This window comes from Carya illinoinensis, chromosome 7 (genome assembly GCF_018687715.1).
Source record: "Carya illinoinensis cultivar Pawnee chromosome 7, C.illinoinensisPawnee_v1, whole genome shotgun sequence".
Classification (NCBI taxonomy): Eukaryota; Viridiplantae; Streptophyta; class Magnoliopsida; order Fagales; family Juglandaceae; genus Carya; species Carya illinoinensis.
In genome coordinates, this window is record NC_056758.1 from 32,916,848 (window position 1) to 32,936,689 (window position 19,842).

Genomic DNA, 19,842 nt, shown 5'->3' on the forward strand with positions numbered 1-19,842 from the left:
TTTACGTAAGAAAATTAATAAGAGTGCAAATTTCACCTTTGAATAAGACAAATTACTTATCTCAATATAGTTGAATACTAGCATTAATGCCATCTAGGAACAAACCTAAACGCTCCCAATTTTGAGAAAAAAATTAGTCAATACTTCAATTCATATAAAGAAAGTACATTTGAGTAGAGTGTTGGATCCTTAATCTATTGGTAGATTATTAATTTAATAGAATAAAGAAATGATTAAGAATTGGACGTCCACAATTTTTTAAAGATAAATAAAATTTAAAAAAAATATAAAAAGTGTCATTTTTAACTTAATTTTAGTAAATAACTAAATAGAAATTTATTATGCATCAGCCACTATTCATGTTGCACACCACACACTTATAGCTTTTTATAGAGTGTAGAGATGTTTTTCATAAGATATATAGATTTTTTTTATAAAATATAATATACAGTGATAAATAGTGACAGCTCCTAATATTTTCTCAACTAAATAATATATGTAACCCGATGGGAATGATATAAACTGCCGCACATGAAGGCTATAACATGTTGATTCTGTCTCGTGCTTTAATCAAGAGTTCCAAAAGAGACATAAATGCAGAGCAGAGGGATTATCTAGTACTGTTTCCTTTGGATCACTTTCTGCAATCAGTATAGTTGCTAATCTCTCTGCAATCTTCTTTCCATCTCTCAATCATTGCGCATCTGTCATCAACGTATACCACTCCAACAGTTACTCAAACCCTTTTGGGAATAAATCGTCAAAAGATAAAAGAAGAGCATCTTTAATCATTTCACTCAACAGCATCATCTCTTAAGAAAATTACTGTTATTTATGTCCACGAATCACATGGCATAGTTCTTGTTTAAAAGAAAAAGGAAATTACCCCATGAAAAGTAGAGAAAAAAAAAAAAAAGCTTCTTTCGACATCTTTTAACACAGATTTTAAGAGAATATAGATTACCAATAATTATAACCTAAAAAACAAGAAGAGAAGAGATCAAGGAACAAAGAAAAAAACACTCAACCAACTCACTTTTTTTAATGATATAGACAAATAAAAGCACTGTTGGGTCCCTCCCTTTTCTTTTGCACAAGTTTCTCGCCTCTCATTCCCATGGTGGTGGTGGGTCAGATGGATCCCAGGCCAAGAAACAGGAGCAAACAAACCCAACTCAATATTTGTGCCAAGAATCAATCGATGAATTATGACAATGCAAGCAATGCGTGAGGAGCAAGCCATTATCACATCTGCAGCAGCATTTGCTCTCCCGCATGTTGATTTCAGTGGAATTGTGGTCACAATTTTTTTTATTTTTTTCCTTTCGGCCTGAAAAATCATCCGCGCACGGCTAGGCGCTTATTGGGTAGGTGCTAGAGCTGTACATGTCCGATGGTTTTGCGCTCGAATTCCTTGATGGTGTTGGCCAGCTGTTTCATGTTGTCATCGTAGACAAAGGGGAGCTCCTTGTACCACGTAACATTATTGGTCTTGGCCGAAAGTGGGAGGAATTCCCGGCACGGCTCGCCTAGTACCGATATGGAGTTGTGGTAGTGATAGTATCGGATCTTTGTTTCCGTCTTGTGCAATGTCTTTCCGACGACATTCTCCGACATGTGCACCCCCGTAGCATAGGCATTCTTGGCCTGAATAGCATACTTCCGATCCCGCCAGATCCCGGTTCGTGTCTCCCTGAACAGTAGCTTCTCGAATCCCCATTGCCTGAATTTCATGTCACCCCCACAGAATTAAACTAAAAACGGAGATCTAAAGAAGTAGACTCAGAATATAAGTACCAACAAATGTAACTGTTCCAATAGTTCGATACATAATCTAGTTGGACTTTCTAGTGATCTAAAGAATAATTTTACGAGATTTCCTCGCCATTCCCAGAACTACTACTTACTAATGGAATTCTAAGCAAAAATGTCCCAACACCAATTTCATGGATATAACAATTCCATTCATAACTAGATGTTTCATCTGCATTACGAATCTAGGATGCCAAATTCTTTGGAAAGAGAGCAAAAGAAAAAGAGCCTATCTTTTGTGAAATTCCTTTGGAAGAGAAGGAAGAATCGAAGAAAGTACGTACCTTGGATAATCCTGTGTGGAATCGTTCAAGCAGAGCATACTGGACATGGGATTCTGCTCAATAGTGAACTGAGTGTAATTGGAGAACTCATTAAGCACTGATTCCAGCGTGTTTCCATTGGGCAGATAGATATACTCATCCACATCGAAGTAAAAGGTCCAATTGGCAGAGTGTCGGTAGCGATGCAGACAGTCATTCACCACCAAGAACTGGTTATAGTAATACCCATCAAACTCCGCCTGACCCCTTATATCCTGAATAGTGGCCCTCCCGGCTCGTACCCACGGCTCCAGCGCCTCCCTCACCTCGGGCGACACTCCACCCGCGTCATGAAAAACGAAGTGCGACTTGGGTCCGAAGAACCAAGCGTGGTACGCCATCCATTCCCTGATCCTAGCCGCACTCAAGTTCCCGTACAAAGATGACCCACAGTACAGATACTCATACTCGTAAGGCGGATGGTACTTGGACTCGTCGTAGGATCCCGGTGCTTCCTCCAAAGCCGTGAATTTCTCGTACTTTTTTGGGGATTCGCCGTAGTAGGCGTTGACAGTGAGCTTCCCACCGGTGTTGTCCTGGTTGGGATTCACAGGGAATGTACAATTGACAACGACAACAGTGTAGACGCGGCCGTAGCCCCAATCAGGGAGCATCTTATAGGCTACGGTTCTAATGGAGGATCCATTGTTGGAGATCCACTCGCATTTGTACCAGGGCCGACCGTACACGTGAATGGGCTTGGAAGCCAACCCCACCACCGCGAAGGTCCGGGGACCCCCGCGGTATGCTCCCATTAGGACGAAGAGAGCAGCGGCGTTGCCAACGGGCTGGAAGACTCGCTTTTTAGAGTTGGGAATGCTTTGGGGGGACGAATACTTCCGTTTAGCAAGTGGGCCAGCAGAAGAATTAGATAAAGACGCATTGGCGGCGGCAATGGAAAGAGTGGCAGCGGCGGCAGAGCAGGAGGAGCGGCCGGTGGTGGTGGTGGTGGTGGAGAGGAGATTTTGGTAGTAAGGAGGGAGGTTCCACATGAGCATGACGAGCGCCAGAGCAATGAATGTGACCACCATTGTCTTGGTTTCGAAGCAGCTCAGCATTTTGGAGACAGTCGGCGGTGGGCCGTCCTTCCTCATTTGGTGGTGGCGGTGCGATTCTGCTCTGGTCCGTGCGTCTGCAAAACTTAACTGTCGGTGTCTCGCCTCGATGGAGGATTGGATTCGGTCGGGGGTGAGTTTTTCGATGACCGAGATTATCAAGAAAAGGAAAAGGGGTCAAATGGGAGTCAGAGACCCATCCAAACACACTGTTACATGTAGCGGAGCAGCTGCCTGTCGCTCCTCGTAAAAGGACCTTCTCTTCTCTGTTTTGTGTTTTCGTTGTGCAAAAATACCTTGTTTGGCTCCCAGGCGTTGCCTTCCGATTTTTCAGCTTCGTAGGTTTACTAAAAACGGCTTCGATCTTCTCTTAATTACTAAGCCACCACTAGGATCCTGGCCCAGTGTCCCCACAAAACGGATCCCAATGCCCATTGGCTCTTCCTCAGACTCCCTCAGGGAGCACGGAATGTGAAATTTTTCACTGAATTAATCGTAAACTTGCGGCATACGGTAGCCGTAAAATGAGTTGGCTTCGAAGAATGGCAATCAAATGAATGCGGCTTTTGAGTTTTTGGCATCCAATAATAATAATAATAATAGAGTTATGATATATATAGTTATTTTTATATATTTTTTTTATGTATTTTATTAATATGATTGATTAATATAATTATTTTATATTAAAAAAAGTAACGTAGTCAACTATATCAATAAAATATATAAAAATAACTATACATAAATTTTTTTTATAATAATAATATTGTCAATTTTTACATAGATTGAGAGAATAAAAGACGAAGATCCTGAATACAGAAGGGAAATTAATTAGTGAGGTCAAACCATGTGTTCTGTAATCATTAATATTGTGGTTCATGAATAGCATGTTCATCAAAGTTCATAATAATATGCCGTTAAAGTCGGGGGATTTTGTTCTCTGTGCAAGGATATGCCTTAGAATTCTTTTAACTTATTACTTTTTTTTTGTTCTGCCCCCAAGAATTATGGCGAAGAATCATAACCCGATTGTTAGTGTAAGTGTTAAGATCATTGTGCCTCTTTTTTTGGAAGCAAAACGACGTTAAACATATCATCAAAGCAAATCTAGCACAGATATATTGGTTAAATGCGAGTTTAGTCCTGTCGTAGCAAGGGATGTCAAGACCCATTTGATTGGTTTTAAAAGCACGAGAGAAGCTTCTGAGTTCAAATTGAAAACACATTTGTCTACTCTTGATCTCGATCCACTGCAGACTTGCTGCTTAATTTTTGTGTCCTATTTTTCCAATAGCTATTTGCTCTCTCGTCTTCACACGCCGGTGAGTTTTGTGTTCACTCTCAATTGAAATTTTGGAGATTGAATTATGTCAATCAGGCTACAGCCCTTTAATAACGTTAGGTACAAATTTTAAATATACAAATATTTTGTAAAAATGGAGATACCATCAAGAAAATGTGAATGTTTGATGTTTTTATTATAAGATCTATTTTTTTATAAAAGATTTGTATAAAATTTATATATAACATATCTCTTTTATATCTTTACCATAGAAAAATAAATACATGGTTCAAGCAAAGTGCCATAATACAGCACCGCTGAGTTTCAGGACGTTAACAGCTTAACCCCACAGCCATAAATATATATATTATATCTTTGATCTCTCTCTCTCTGTGTTTGTGTGTATAGAGGCACACAAACTCACAACCACGTTTGGCTTTTATGGTTGAGTTAAAGAGCAAGTGGTATACATGTTTCCATTTCACTTATCACATAATAATAAACAGAGTAAAACTAAAACATCAGAAAGAAAATATTCATGGATACCGTTTTACAGTCAAACATCACCGCAAAGCTCCATATAAAAATAAAATAAAATCATTAAAAAAGAAATATTTTCGTTAATAATGAAGCGGTTCTGTTAAGAATCCATTCCCTAAACGACACTTCTTTCCTTTTTAAAATTCGAATGATGCTGCATGTAGACGACAAATTATTATCGTCCAATACATATGAATAAAAAATTTAGCATAAAGAAAAAAAAGAGAGAATATTCTACAAATCATCATGATTAGGTGGTATATTTATAGGGTGATTTATTAATATTGAGTACAAATTAAAATCAACTGACCAAATTAATCAGCTATCACTCTAAACTCTCCAGAGGATTGGTGGAACCGGCATCTTTATTTTTGTTCGGGAGATTATTAATTTTTTATTAATATTCTTATGCAAAATACTGGACCACAATTCTATCTCTCTGTTTTTACTTTGTGTTTTTTAAATCTATTTGATGATAAAGAGACCAAAAAATAAAAATAAAAAATTCGTTTAGCTTAAAAGAGTAAAAAAATAACGACGTGTTGGGAATATAATAGGGTTATTTAGAATTGTTGAACTCAAGATTTCAAGTTTTGTGTAATTATATATTTACACATAGATTTTGATTATAACAAATGAATTCAAAGAATGAAAAAGTCTCAATCTCAAGTTGTCTACACAATGAAGTCAAGCACATCAAGGAAACAAGCATGAACAAGAAGGGAACAAGTTCACATTAAAATTATAGAGTAATGTTGTAAATCTCTTCAAAATTCGAAATTAGGATTAATGCTCAAAATTAATATTTTATCATAAAGCATTAAAATACATTTTTCACATGTGTATGAATATTTTTGATAATTAAATTTGAAAATTTTGAAAGATGATTGATTGTCATCTTTTACATGTGCATGCCTTGATTAAAGGGTTGAACTTTGAAAATATTAAAGATGATTGATTATCATCTTTCACATGTGCATGTTTTATTTGAATATTTTCAAAAGTGATTGATGCTTTTTTAGACTTATACAAAAGGTAGATGATTTTGTTTGAAAAATTTGGAAAGTAAAGTGTGCTCATTTTGTCATATATAAAAAGTAAAAGATTAGGTTTGAATTTTTTGAAAAGGAAAGTGTGCCCATTTTGTCATATACCAAAAGTAAAAGATTAGGTTTGATTTTTTTTGAAAAAGTGAATGATGTTGTCTTTGACAATTGAAAAAGAAGAACCTTTTATTTGAATTTTTTGAAAAAGTGAATGATGTTGTCTCTGACATGTGAATCTTTTTAAATTTGAATATAAAGTCTCATATGCCTATAAATAGATCATTTGAGAGCTTCACATTCACAACACCAAGAGCATACAACATTCATTCAAAGCTTTCAATCTCTCTTCTCTAAACATTGAGCCTTAATCCTTGTTCATTTTGAGAGATATAGTTTCCGCTGTATTGTTCTTATTTCACTCATTGAGGAGTGTTTTCTGATAACCTACCCACTATCAACTCTTGTATCAGAAAAAGGGTGTGTATAACCCTTGTGTATAGAAAGTATTCTACACGGGAAATAGTTGAATCACCACGTGTAAGGTAATTGCAAGTGTAGAGGGTGTTCTACACGGATCCTTTGTAGCGGTGTTGTTCAAAAGTGTAATCGGTTTCTATCTCCACCTGAAGGAGGTTGAATAGTGAATTTGGGAATCCTCAAGGGGTAGCTTGAGGCGAGGACGTAGGCAGTGGGGCCGAACCTCATTAACATACTGAGTTTGCTTCTCTCTTACCCTTACTCTTTATATTTATTGTTATTTCATATTTTGTTTATATTTTAGATTATATATTTGATTTATAATTGTTATTTCTAATACTAATAAATAAAGGATCCAAAGAACTTGGGTACCAAGAAAAATCATTTTAATTGTTTTTATAGGTATGCATGAAGTCTTCCACAAGCAAAAATAAATGGTTTTTAGATAGTGGATGTTCAAGACACATGACGGGAGACAAGACTAAGTTCTTTGATCTTAGATCTAAAGAAGAAAGACACGTGACATTTGGAGACAACTCGAAAGGGAAGATCGTGGGTATAGGTAAAATTGGTAATGAATCTTCTCTCATAATTGAAGATGTTCTATTTGTTGAAGGTCTAAAACATAATCTTTTGAGCATAAGTCAATTATGTGATAAAAGATTTACAGTTACTTTCAAAATGGATAAGTGCATTATTTTGAATGATCATGATTGTAATATGTGTTTTATTGCTTTTAGAAACAATAATGTTTATACAATTGATTTTGAAGAAATTATCTCACAAGATGCTATTTGCTTTTCAGTTCAAAATAAAACTAATTGGTTATGGCATAGAAGATTAGGTCATGCCAACATGGAACTTATTTCCAAACTTTCAAAACATGATCTTGTGAGAGGTTTACCAAAAACATATTTTCTTACAGACAAAATTTGTGATGCATGTCAATTTGTTAAACAAACAAAAACTTCTTTTAAAACTAAGAAACATATTTTCACTAATAGACCATTGCAACTGATACACATAGATCTTTTTGGACCAAATAGAGTTGCAAGTCTAGGAGGAAAATATTATGCATTTGTTATTGTTGATGATTTCTCTAGATATACTTGGGTCATCTTTCTTGCTCATTAAGATGAGGCACATAATGACTTTACCAAGTTATGCAAGAGAATTCGAAATGAAAAGGGCTATACTATTTCAAGTATCCGAAATGATAGGGGAAAAGAGTTTGTTAATAAAAATATTGAAACATTTTGTGATGAAAACGGTTTTGTGCATAATTTTTCTGCTCCTCGAACTCCTCAACAAAATGGGGTAGTAGAGAGGAAAAATAGATCTCTTCAAGAGATGGCAAGAACAATGCTCAATGAGAACAACTTGCCTAGTTATTTTTGGGCCGAAGAGGTAAGTACTGCATGTTATGTTATAAATAGAGTTATGCTAAGGTCTAAGTTAGATAAAACTCCTTATGAGCTTTGGAATGAGAAAAAGTCCAACATTGGTTACTTTCATGTATTTGGATGCAAATGTTTTATTTTGAATGACAGGGATAATTTAGGCAAAGTTGATGCAAAATTTGATGAAGGTATCTTTCTCGAGTATTCTACTAATAGTAAAGCTTATAGAGTATTCAATAAAAAGATTTTGACTGTACAAGAATCTATGCATGTAATATTTGATGAATCTAATTCTTCACTTTCCAAGAAATCTATTGATGAAGAAACAGGAGGTATAAATAATACGGAACGTCTCAATCTCAACAAAGAGAAAACAATAGAGGAAGTTCAACATGGAGCCATCAGGAAAGATCGTCAAAATTTAATACAAGATGCAACCAAACAGTGGAAATTTGTGAAAAATCATCCAGTAGAACAAATTTTGGGAGAACCTTCACAAGGTGTAAGTACTCGATCATCTCTTAGAAATATTTGCAATCATACTGTTCTTCTATCTCAAATTGAACCCAAAAATATTGATGACGCACTTCTTGATGAATCTTGGATTCTAGCTATGCAAGAAGAGTTAAATCAATTTGAAAAAAATGATGTTTGGACACTTGTTCCTAGACCCAAAAATCATACTATTATTGGAACAAAATGGGTTTTTAGAAACAAGAAAGATGAGTCCGGAGTCATTACTAGAAATAAGGCACGACTTGTAACCCAAGGTTTTAATTAAGAAGAAGGAATCGATTATGATGAGACATATGCACCTGTCGCAAGATTAGAAGCTATTCGAATGCTACTTGCATATGCTTGTTATAAAGATTTCAAACTTTTTCAAATGGATGTTAAAAGTGCTTTCTTAAATGATTTTATAAATGAAGATGTATATGTTGAACAACCTCCAGGTTTTGAAAATCATATTTCTCCAAATCATGTTTTCAAACTCACAAAAGCACTATATGGACTTAAACAAGCTTCTAGAGCCTGGTACGAAAGACTTAGTGGTTTCTTGATTGAAAAAGGTTTTTCAAGAGGGAAAATCGACACAACTCTTTTCATTAAATATGAAAATGATGATATTCTTTTGATTCAGATTTATGTTGATGATATAATATTCGGTGCTACTAATGAAAATATGTGTCAAGTTTTTGCTAAAACTATGCAGAAAGAATTTGCGATGAGTATGATGGGAGAACTTACATTCTTTCTCGGATTGCAAATTAAGCAAGCAAAAAGTGGGGCATTCATCAATCAATCAAAATATATTAAGGAATTACTGAAGAAGTTTGGGATGGAAAATGCTAAGGAAATTGGAACACCAATGAGCCCATCAACTAAACTTGACAAAGATGAATCCGGTAAGCCAGTTGATTCGAAGATATATCGAGGTATGATTGGTAACTTATTATATTTAACAGCCAGTAGACCAAATATTATGTTTAGTGTGTGCTTATGTGCACGCTTTCAATCATCTCCAAAAGAATCACATTTAATTGCAGTTAAGCGCATTCTTAGATATCTTAGTGGTACCGTAACCTATGGTACCCTAAGCACACATCTTTCGATCTAATCAGCTACACAGATGCAGATTATGCTGGCTATAAAATAGATCGAAAAAGCACTAGTGGAGCATGCCATTTCTTAGGTCATGCATTAGTTTCCTGGTTTAGTAAAAAACAAAATTCTGTTGCACTATCTACTGCTGAGGCAGAATATGTTGCTGCGGGTAGTTGTTGTGCTCAAGTTCTCTACATGAAGCAACAACTTGAAGATTTTAAACTCAAGTATAATCACATTCCAATCAAATGTGATAATACAAGTGCTATAAATCTTTCAAAGAACCCAATACAACATTCTAGAACTAAGCATATTGAAATAAGATATCATTTTCTTCGAGATCATGTGCAGAAAGATGATATAGTACTAGAATTCACAAACACATACGATCAGTTAGCAGATATTTTCACAAAACCTTTACCAGAAGATAGATTATGTATGATCAGAAGAGAAATAGGTATGATGCATGCTATGAATATCTCTTAAAAGATAGACCAGAGTCAATAAAATAGAGATAGATTTTTTAAATACTTTTACATAAACTTGAGATTTTTAGCCTCATGTTTGAGACGCTCATTCTCTTCATACAATATCATGTCATTCTTATCCATGGGAACCGGCAAGCGGAATGAAGAATCTAATAAAGATTTCAACTGTTTATTCTTCTGCCGAATGATTCCTTCCCTTATGTGAGACTCTTGAACAATTCGTTGAAGTACAACAATTTGTTCTTTGAGCTTTTCAACTTCATGATTTTTGGCTTGTAGCCGCTGAGAAAACGTAACAATAGAGGAAGAGTAGCGAGTCCCAAGACTCACCAAGTCATAAATAGCATCAGAATCTGACTTATTAATCAGATTATTATTTCTTGCTGCAACATGACACCAATGGCAGCTGCAGAAAGGACAGGAGGTTGAGATGCAGAATGCCTCATGGATGGATCTAGAGAAATGTTAGAAGAATGAGCCATTGAGAAAAGAATAGAAGGCTTAAAACGAGAATGCTGAAGGAATGCAGATGAGTTATAGAGATGAGATGAAAACTTGATGCGAATTAGATGAACTTCAGAACTGATTTTATAGAGATAGCATAAAGAATAAGACAAACTATTGTCTTTTCAAATCTTATTTAGTCAAAAGAAATACAAGATATGCTGGACACACATTGTCAAAAGTTTTCTTACTAAGCAAGCGAGATTAACAATAGATTGTCCCTATTTTTCTAGTAAACGATGAAGCTCTGCTATTATCTGCCGATGTTGACCTTGTATCTGAACTCTTTCTCGTTCCAGCTCCTCTATTCGTGGTTGCAGATCATGAGCATACCAATCTGTAAATTTTTTCGACTCTTGGTTTTCTTGCTTTAGCCTTTTATTCTCACTATCCTTATTAGCAAGCTTCTGTCGTAACTCAGATATTTGCATGTTAAGATGATCAATCTCACTCACCCTCGCCATTAACCTTCGAGACATGATCGTAACAGAGGCAGCATATTGACTACTGAGCATTCTTGATTCTGCAATAATCTCAGAATCAGCCTTACTAGAAAAACGATTCACTGCTTCTATCATGGTATTGACGGCCTCAAGAGAGAAGATTGATGATTGATGCGTCAAGGGTTCCTGATTCAAGTCTGGAACATTAGTGGAAGAGAATTACTCAGCCATTCTATCGTTGTGGTAAAACAGAACTCAGGTTAAGAAGCAATTATTTTTTTGGCATCCGATAGATGAAAATGATCATTTTTTTATAGCAACTCAGAGCCTTCAATCACGTTTGTCAATAACATCAGGCGATTGTTTAAATCTCTAACCGCACTAAATTCATAGAGTTAGGCCTCGAGACTTTGCAGCATTTGTCGGGTCAAGGACGGCTCTTTTTTTTTTCAACTATCTACAGTGACTATTAAACACATCGTTTTCTTCAGTCCATTTACTTGTTGCGGATCCTTTTTAATGATGCCAAAAGGGGGAGAAGTATTAGACTAGAACATTAACATTGTTTAAATTGCTAAACTTGTTATATATGCTTGGAATTATATTTATACTTTTGCTTGAAAAACTAACGCACATTCTCAGGGGGAGCTTAAGTATTAATACAGCTTTCAGGTTCTATCAAGTATTTGTCATCATCAAAAAGGGGGAGATTGTTGAACTCAAGATTTCAAGTTTTGTGTAATTATATATTTACACATGGATTTTGATGATAACAAATGAATTCAAAGAATGAAGAAGTCTCAAGCTCAAGTTGTCTACACAATCGAGTCAAGCACATCAAGGAAACAAGCATGAACAAGAAGGGAACAAGTTCACATTAAAATTATAGAGTAATGTTGTAAATCTCTTCAAAATTCGAAATTAGGATTAATGCTCAAAATTAATATTTTATCATAAAGCATTAAAATACATTTTTTACATGTGCATGAATATTTTTGAAAATTAAATTTGAAAATTTTGAAAGATGATTGATTGTCATCTTTTACATGTGCATGCCTTGATTAAAGGGTTGAACTTTGAAAATATTAAAGATGATTGATTGTCATCTTTCACATATGCATGTTTTATTTGAATATTTTCAAAAGTGATTAATACTTTTTTAGACTTATACAAAAGGTAGATGATTTTGTTTGAAAAATTTGGAAAGTAAAGTGTGCTCATTTTGTCATATACAAAAAGTAAAAGATTATATTTGAATTTTTTGAAAAGGAAAGTGTGCTCATTTTGTCATATGCCAGAAGTAAAAGATTAGGTTTGATTTTTTTTTAAAAAGTGAATGATGTTGTCTTTGACAATTGAAAAAGAAGAACCTTTTATTTGAATTTTTTGAAAAAGTGAATGATGTTGTCTTTGACATGTGAATCTTTTTAAATTTGAATATGAAGTCTTATATGCCTATAAATAGATCATTTAAGAGCTTCACATTCACAACACCAAGAGCATACAACATTCATTCAAATCTTTCATTCTCTCTTCTCTAAGCATTGAGCCTTAATCCTTGTTCATTTTGAGAGATATAGTTTGCACTGTATTGTTCTTATTTCACTCATTGAGGAGTGTTTTCTGATAACCTACCCACTATCAGCTCTTGTATCAGAAAAATGGTGTGTATAACCCTTGTGTGTGTAGAAAGTATTCTACACGGGGAATAGGTGAATCACCACGTGTAAGGTGATTGCAAGTGTAGAGGGTGTTCTACACGGATCCTTTGTAGCGGTGTTGTTCAAATGTGTAATAGGTTTCTATCTCCACCTGAAAGAGGTTGAATAGTGAATTTGGGAATCCTCAAGGGGTAGCTTGAGGCGAGGACGTAGGCAGTGGGGCCGAACCTCGTTAACATACTGAGTTTGCTTCTCTCTTACCCTTACTCTTTATATTTATTGTTATTTCATATTTTGTTTATATTTTATATTATATATTTGATTTATAATTATTATTTTTTTTAATACAACTCAATTCACCCCCCCTCTTGTGTTAGTCATCTGGGCAACAAGAATTATGTTACGAGTATTAAAAAGTATTTAAATAATTTTAAAAGCTTTATAATAGAAAAATTATATTGTTTGGATGTTTTATATTAAAATAATTCTTATTCTCAAATAAGCTGCTAAAAAGTGCTTTTGAAGAAAAGTATCAAATTGATATTTTTCCTCAAATGTACTTTTCTATATAATACAGAATATTGTAGTTTCAATTTTAAAAAAAACTGACAATAAGCGAAAATACTCATACAACTTTGAGGGCCTATTTGGTGTTGCGTTTGAAGTATTAAAAAGTACTTAAATAATCTTAAAAGTTCTTTAAAGAAAAAATTAGCTTATTTGGATGTTATATATTAAAATAATTTTAATTTCAAATAAGTTAAAAAATATGTTTGAGGAAAAACTTCATTTTGGTGCTTTTTTTCAAACGTGCTTTTATAAATAATATAGAATGTAATTCGAATTTTAAAAAGATTATTAATAAGCAAAAATACCCATACAACTTTAAGATAATTACAACTTTTAAACTTTAAAAGATATATCCATAATCTTTAAAAAAAATCAAATAATCGTCTTTTCTACATCAAAAAATACTTTTTTAATTTGTTTCCAAACATATATAACATAATTTAAAGTTATTTAAATACCTATATAGTTACCAAATAGTAAATATTTTTTAATAATATGATTTATTACTTAAGTTATAGTTGTAAGCCCTGAGGGCTTGTTTGGAGTTGCGGTAAGAGTTTTAAAAATTGATTAAATAGACTTAAAAGCTCTTTAATGGAAAATTTGGGTTGTTTGGGTATTATGTATTAAAACACCTTTAATCTCAAATAAATTGAAAAAATACAATTAAGAGTAAAAAAAAAAAAATTAAAATAATGTTTTTCCTCAAACGTGTTTTTCTGGATAATACAGAACGTAATTCAAATTTTAAAAAAAAATTCATTGGACGAAAATACCTATACAACTTTAAGATAATTATAACTTTCAAACTTTTAAATATATGATCATAATCTTTAAAAATTCATATAATCATTATTTCTACCTCAGAAACACTTTTTTAATTTCTTTCCAAATAAACGTAACACATTTAAAAATACTTTAAACATATGGTTACCAAAAAGCAAATAACTTTTTAATAGTAGAACGTATTACTTAAGTTATAAGCTATAAATCCTAAAATTATAAGTTATATTTCTCATCGCAATCCCAAATATGCACTAAATTTATAAGTTATATTTTTCACAACAATTCTAAACATGCACTTAAATAATTATAGCTTTCAAACTTTCGACAATATGATCATAATTTTAAAAAAATTAAATGATCTTCATTTCTATCATGGATAACACTTTTTTAATTTGTTTTAAAAAAAAGTACTATATTTGAAAATGCTTTAAATATATGCATGCATGGTTACAAAATAATAAATAAAATTTTAATTGTAAAACTTATTACTTAATCTATAAGTTATATGCCATAAAGCTAAAAGTTATATTTCTCACTGTCATCCCAATCATGCACAATGTTAGGAGGTATTTTCGTCAGGCCCATTACTTTGCCAGGCCCCATGAGTCGTAGGAATGCCACCCCGAGTCCAGAAAGGCCCCCCCTTCTCGGATAGCCCGGGGCAGGTCCCAGACCCATGTGAGTCAGGCGGGCTCTAGACCCACGTGAGTCGGAGGTAATCATCAACATTGAGATTGGACGTTGCAGAGGGATGTGAGAAACCATGATCGGAGAAAAAGCAAAGAGACGACACCAAGCAACTCTGTCAGAGATACACGCCACATTAAATGACTGGCATCAAAAAAATCACGCTGCATTAAATGCAGCATGATAGAGGAGACTTCGGGGAGAGGCGTTCTTCTGCCCCAAAACACAGGGCATGGTCCACTTGACCTAAAAGATCAAGTATAAAGGCCGCCCAGAACTGCAAGGTAAAGGAGATGAACTCAAGTCTGTTGTGAATTATATTCCATTGTTGTCTTCTTCTTAGAAGTACTTTGATCTACATGTCTATACTAATTAGCATCGGAGGTTTCTCGGGCCATCCCTTTCTTACCCCAAGATCCAAACAGAGCGAAGACCCGAACCGATTGAGGGACCCAATCCAAGGGTGTATGAAACACGACGTTAATACACAATACAAATAATAAAAGTTATATGTTTCTATCAGCTTACTAAAGTTTTTAAGATAAATAGTAATTTTATATAGTATCTTGCAAATATCTTGAATTTGAATTCCAACTCAATACTCCATCGTGTTTGATAAAATTTTAACTATTACCAAAATCTTTTGTTTTTAAAGAGTTTTGTCACGTATAAATAAAGTCGAGTATAATCTACGTACTAATATTTATTTATTTATATCCAAAATTTAATTAATTTTATTTTTAATAAAATTTTTAATTTAATTAATCATATTAGATTGATACACATATTAGTATATATTTATATTTGTAACTAGATTTTTAGATTTTCAAAAGAACAAAAATAAACGACAGAACGAGTGATAATACGAGAGTCAAAAAATAATTAAGAATATCCCGTTACGATTGCAGCACTGGTTGAGAGGCTTGACTTTTGAGACTAGCGGTTGTGGCATTGAAACCATGGCTGGGAAGGAAGTCCCTGTTGTTGCAATAATTGTTTGTGTCGGGCTCTCTCTTCTCATGTCTTGTCAGTAAAATAGACCGCTTACCTAAAGGCTAAATGATCGTATTGTTCAGAAAGTTGGCCATTTGGTTCTGTTGCTTGGGCATTTTAGTTATTAACGTGCATGCAGGAATCCTAACTCGTACAGATTATACTATTTTTTTAGCCAGCAAGAATTTGAAACCTCAAATCACAAATGCATGGTGATCAACCTCATGATCATGATCATGAGAATTGAGCCTAACTAGATTATATATCTTGGCTTGTCTAGCTGGCCGGGTCCCAGATGAAACAATGATCCTGGCAAGTAGGGATAGGAGATGACTGATCTAATTGGTATCAGATCGTGGTGTTCCATTTTCTGGGTCGTCCTTTTCAAATTGATCATGTGGTGCAATTTTCTAGCTAATCTCTTGGTCTAGATGTTGTTATATAACATTAACATCGTGGTACTGCATGCATGGTCTTGATTACTATATATTAATGTGGATTTCATTTTATTTATTACTACCCATCATCGATCTGTCATGTCTTTCATGAGCACCCAAAAATAGATTAGGTCTAAATTAGTCAACCTATGTCATGATTTTCATATATATAGTTTTAAGACTATGTCACTACTAAGGATATATATTCAGATCAGCGCTGGGCCTTCGATCCCTAATTAATTGTTGTTAGCTAGAGTAGTACTGCATGCAGGGATTGTCGATCATGATCTTGAAAAATAGGGAAAAAAACAGCTTCAGTTGGCAACTATGTTCTCACTTCTTCTAGTTTAGTGACATCCATTAAAAGGTACTGATAGCACAATATATAATAAAGTAGTGTTCTTGAAACGACCATGCATGTAACTATATATATATATATATATATATGGGTTGGGAAAGAATCTTGAAAAATGGGGAAAAGGTGAGGCTAAGGTGGGTTCGGAGAAGCGAAGTGATTACACGAAAGTCGTGGTGACTGTGCTAAAAGAACATACAAGCTAGCTAGAGGCTAATTAATGGAGATGATCTAAAACAGTGTACGTTTGGGAAAGTTTAGGCATGTCTTAAAGATCATATAACAAGCTGGCCGGGAATCTCAGTAGTAGTAGTACTTTTTCTCTTTTGCAAGATACGTTAATTAATAATTATTGGTTTGTGTATTAATTTAATAATTCAAGGTGTCAAATTAATTAAGAATATAAAGTACTGAAAATGAATGAAGCTAAGGGAATCACTTGGAAAACACAAAACAAATTATTATTATTAATTGGGCATCCATCCATCGTTGTGACACTTCGTCAAAGTGATACAGAAAACGCGTGGCCACTCAAATATTATTTATTTAATTTCACGTAAAAATGTCCTACAGCTCACAACATACACAGATCAGAAAATCAGAAAAGGAATATATATATATATATATATAAATCATCCTCATGCATCTTTCATCATGAATCCTGCACGAGTGTTCAATTTACGTATAGGAAAAAAATTGCCCTATTTTTCTTTGCATCGACGAATATCACAACTGATCCGTTGGGGTGATATGGATTCGGGTTACATTCGTTTTGTTTATCAGATCATGAGAAGCTAGCCATAATTAGTGCTCCATTGATGTTATGATTAAATCTATAAAGTAAAACCTTGACTTCGTTTCATGCATTAATGGCGGCCGTATCTATCTATATATATATATATATATATTAATTTTCACCGATATATATCAATTGAGAGTGCATGAATTCCACCATCCTGTCTTTTAATTTATTTCTGAAATGATAATTTTGATTATATATATCGGGAATCAACATGACTGTTCCTGCATGGCCCACTTTTATATTCTCCTGCTGGCTTCTGAATAGACACACATTAGCTAGCTCCTTGCATCATAAGAAAACTCTCCCTCTTTTTTGGGTTGTACTATCTATAATTGTCTTTAGCCGATGTACGCATGTCTCTTTAGATAAAATTAAGGTACTTGTCATAGGGAAGTTGAGAGAACCTCAACCAGAAAATGAAAGAAAGAAATGACTATCACAAAAATACATTCATAAATTAAAGTGACAGCTTTATGTGATGTATTAAATTATAAAATTATTTTTATTATAAATTATATTTAACATATTATTTAAAATTATGTCAGTTTATATATTTATTTTTATAAAAATTTTTTATAACTATAACACTTTTCAAATAATAACTATCACTAACAAAAAAAAATGTCATTTTCATATTGTTTATGTAGAAGCTTTTCCTATTGTGCGCTTTTTGGCAAATTTGATAATCTTTTTTGTTTTTATTCGGACAATTAGAGCTAGAAATATTAGGATGCACATGCAATATTTTCAAGGTGGCATCTTCTTTCCACATAGACATGATGAACTCCGGAATAGTTGTTGCAGGACTAAATAGTGTCAAAATTTCTAGCATATATACCGTGTTGGTTTGTTTATACTCTATAGTATGATCCACCAAATTAACGAGGGAGGTCTCTATCGAGCACCTAGAAGAGAGTAAACAAATCCCAGATGAGTAACAAAACCTTGAATCAGACGAGATCGTTTGCTTCAATGGAATTCCCCTATACCCCGCCTTATTCCACAACGTTTGTCCCCAAAAAGTGCTCTCTCATCGAATACCCTACCTCTCCTCAACTTATCTTTGGGGAAGAGATGCTTCATTTCAGTCACCCGCAACATCCTCTGTCGCAACTGAATCTTCCAGACCAATTTACCTGCGCCGGCTGCAAGGAGGATGGTGCAGGCATGAGGTTCAGTTGCCAATCATGTGATTTTCAGCTACATGAGTTCTGTGCCCGGGCTCCTCCTGATCTTAAGGGCCACCCTCTCCACTCCCAGCACCATCTTATTCTCTATTCTAAATCAGGTGATAATATCTTCTCCAGTTTGGGCTTAAAGCTAATAAAAAGTTAGCATCAAGAATGGAGATAATAGAGTAATAAAAGTCATCATGTGCATGTTTATGCCTATCCTGAGAGCGAAATTTGTTATGTGCTTAATATTTTTTCCATTTGATCAGTTAAAGGTGGTGGAGTTTCAAAATCGAAGTGTGATGTCTGTTGCAAGCCCATCAAAGGGTTTGCTTTCCGATGCGGTGCATGCGGTTTCCAGATGCACCCTTGCTGCGCCAAGCTCGCTCCTGAAATCAACCTCTCATGTCATTCACATACCCTCAGGCTTTTAAACGCATATACGACATCAAACGGAGATATTCCTGGTTTTGTGTGTGGGGAGTGCAAGAGGAAGAGGTCAGGCCGAGTATACCATTGCAGAGTCTGTGATTACCATCTCCATGCGGTCTGTGCTAAGAACATGGTTAATGGGCTCCATGACAATGGGTGCAATAAGGGTCTCGGAAAGCCAAGCATGCTAGCGACTGCAGCTAAGGTTGCATCTCAAGTTGTCGGGGTGATCATTGAAGGGATTGTCGAGGGTTTTGCACAGGGTGTTGGACAAGTCTTCATTCAAAATGTTGCCAAAGGAAACGTCCATGGCCGTAATAATCCAAGTAAACAGAATTGAAGAGTGAAACTACGTTAAGCCATTTTAGGCAGCTCTCGTATCTAAGATGAATTAAGTATGGATTGTTTAAATAATCAGCACCGTATATTTTGATTGTTTATTGTATGTAGCTCATGTGTATATATAGCTCTTTGTGAATGAGATGCTTTTGGAATATCCTTTGTTTTCAAAGATGTGGAGTTGTTTTCGTAGATGGGATCTGTATTAAGGATTATGGGTTCTTATTTTCCTGTGAAAGTTTGGAAACAGATGCATGTTGCGACTACCCCTTTGGGGGGGGGGGATGCATGCATTTAGGCTTTAACGCAGATGAAATAATGGAATTTCGTTACGAGACAAAGTCCCAATAGCAATTAGAAATTCAAGGAGCCAAGGCCAGCTTTTACTATACAAACACGCCAGCTTTCCCCTACGGGGTTCGCTCGGAAATCTTAGCGATAAAGTGTGCGACCCAATCTTTGTCGTTTATGACTCCCTCCAATTCATTTTCAAGCATCCTTATAATAACTCAGAAACTTCAATGAGCTGCTGAGCCATATATTCTTGGACAACTTAAATGTCCAAATACTCAACTTTTTATTATTATTATTATTCTTTCATCGTCATTACAAAATGCACGTCTACTTTTTTACCTT

The 19,842-nt window shown here is 34.6% G+C and overlaps 2 protein-coding genes across 3 annotated transcripts; one reads left to right on the plus strand and one right to left on the minus strand.

Annotated features, from left to right (window-relative positions):
- Positions 1 to 546: 546 nt before the first annotated feature.
- On the minus strand, positions 547 to 3,526 carry LOC122317353 (galactan beta-1,4-galactosyltransferase GALS1). Of its 2 annotated transcripts, XR_006244450.1 has the most exons (3): positions 2,097 to 3,526; positions 1,037 to 1,723; positions 547 to 704 (listed from the first exon to the last, which is right to left on the minus strand). XR_006244450.1 is itself a non-coding variant. In XM_043134390.1 (2 exons), the coding sequence occupies exons 1-2, from the start codon at positions 3,227 to 3,229 to the stop codon at positions 1,375 to 1,377; spliced, it is 1,482 nt and encodes a 493-aa protein (XP_042990324.1). In that variant the 5' UTR covers positions 3,230 to 3,526; the 3' UTR covers positions 932 to 1,374. The 2 variants fall into 2 exon arrangements, 1 of the variants encoding a protein (XP_042990324.1); XM_043134390.1 differs by lacking the exon at positions 547 to 704 and having other exon boundaries at positions 932 to 1,723.
- Positions 3,527 to 18,103: 14,577 nt separating this feature from the next.
- Positions 18,104 to 19,378, plus strand: LOC122316900 (diacylglycerol kinase theta-like). The gene is made up of 2 exons (XM_043133743.1): positions 18,104 to 18,551; positions 18,705 to 19,378. Exons 1-2 carry the CDS (start codon positions 18,194 to 18,196, stop codon positions 19,205 to 19,207), a joined length of 861 nt encoding a protein of 286 aa, XP_042989677.1. The 5' UTR covers positions 18,104 to 18,193; the 3' UTR covers positions 19,208 to 19,378.
- The last annotated feature ends 464 nt before the right edge of the window (positions 19,379 to 19,842 follow it).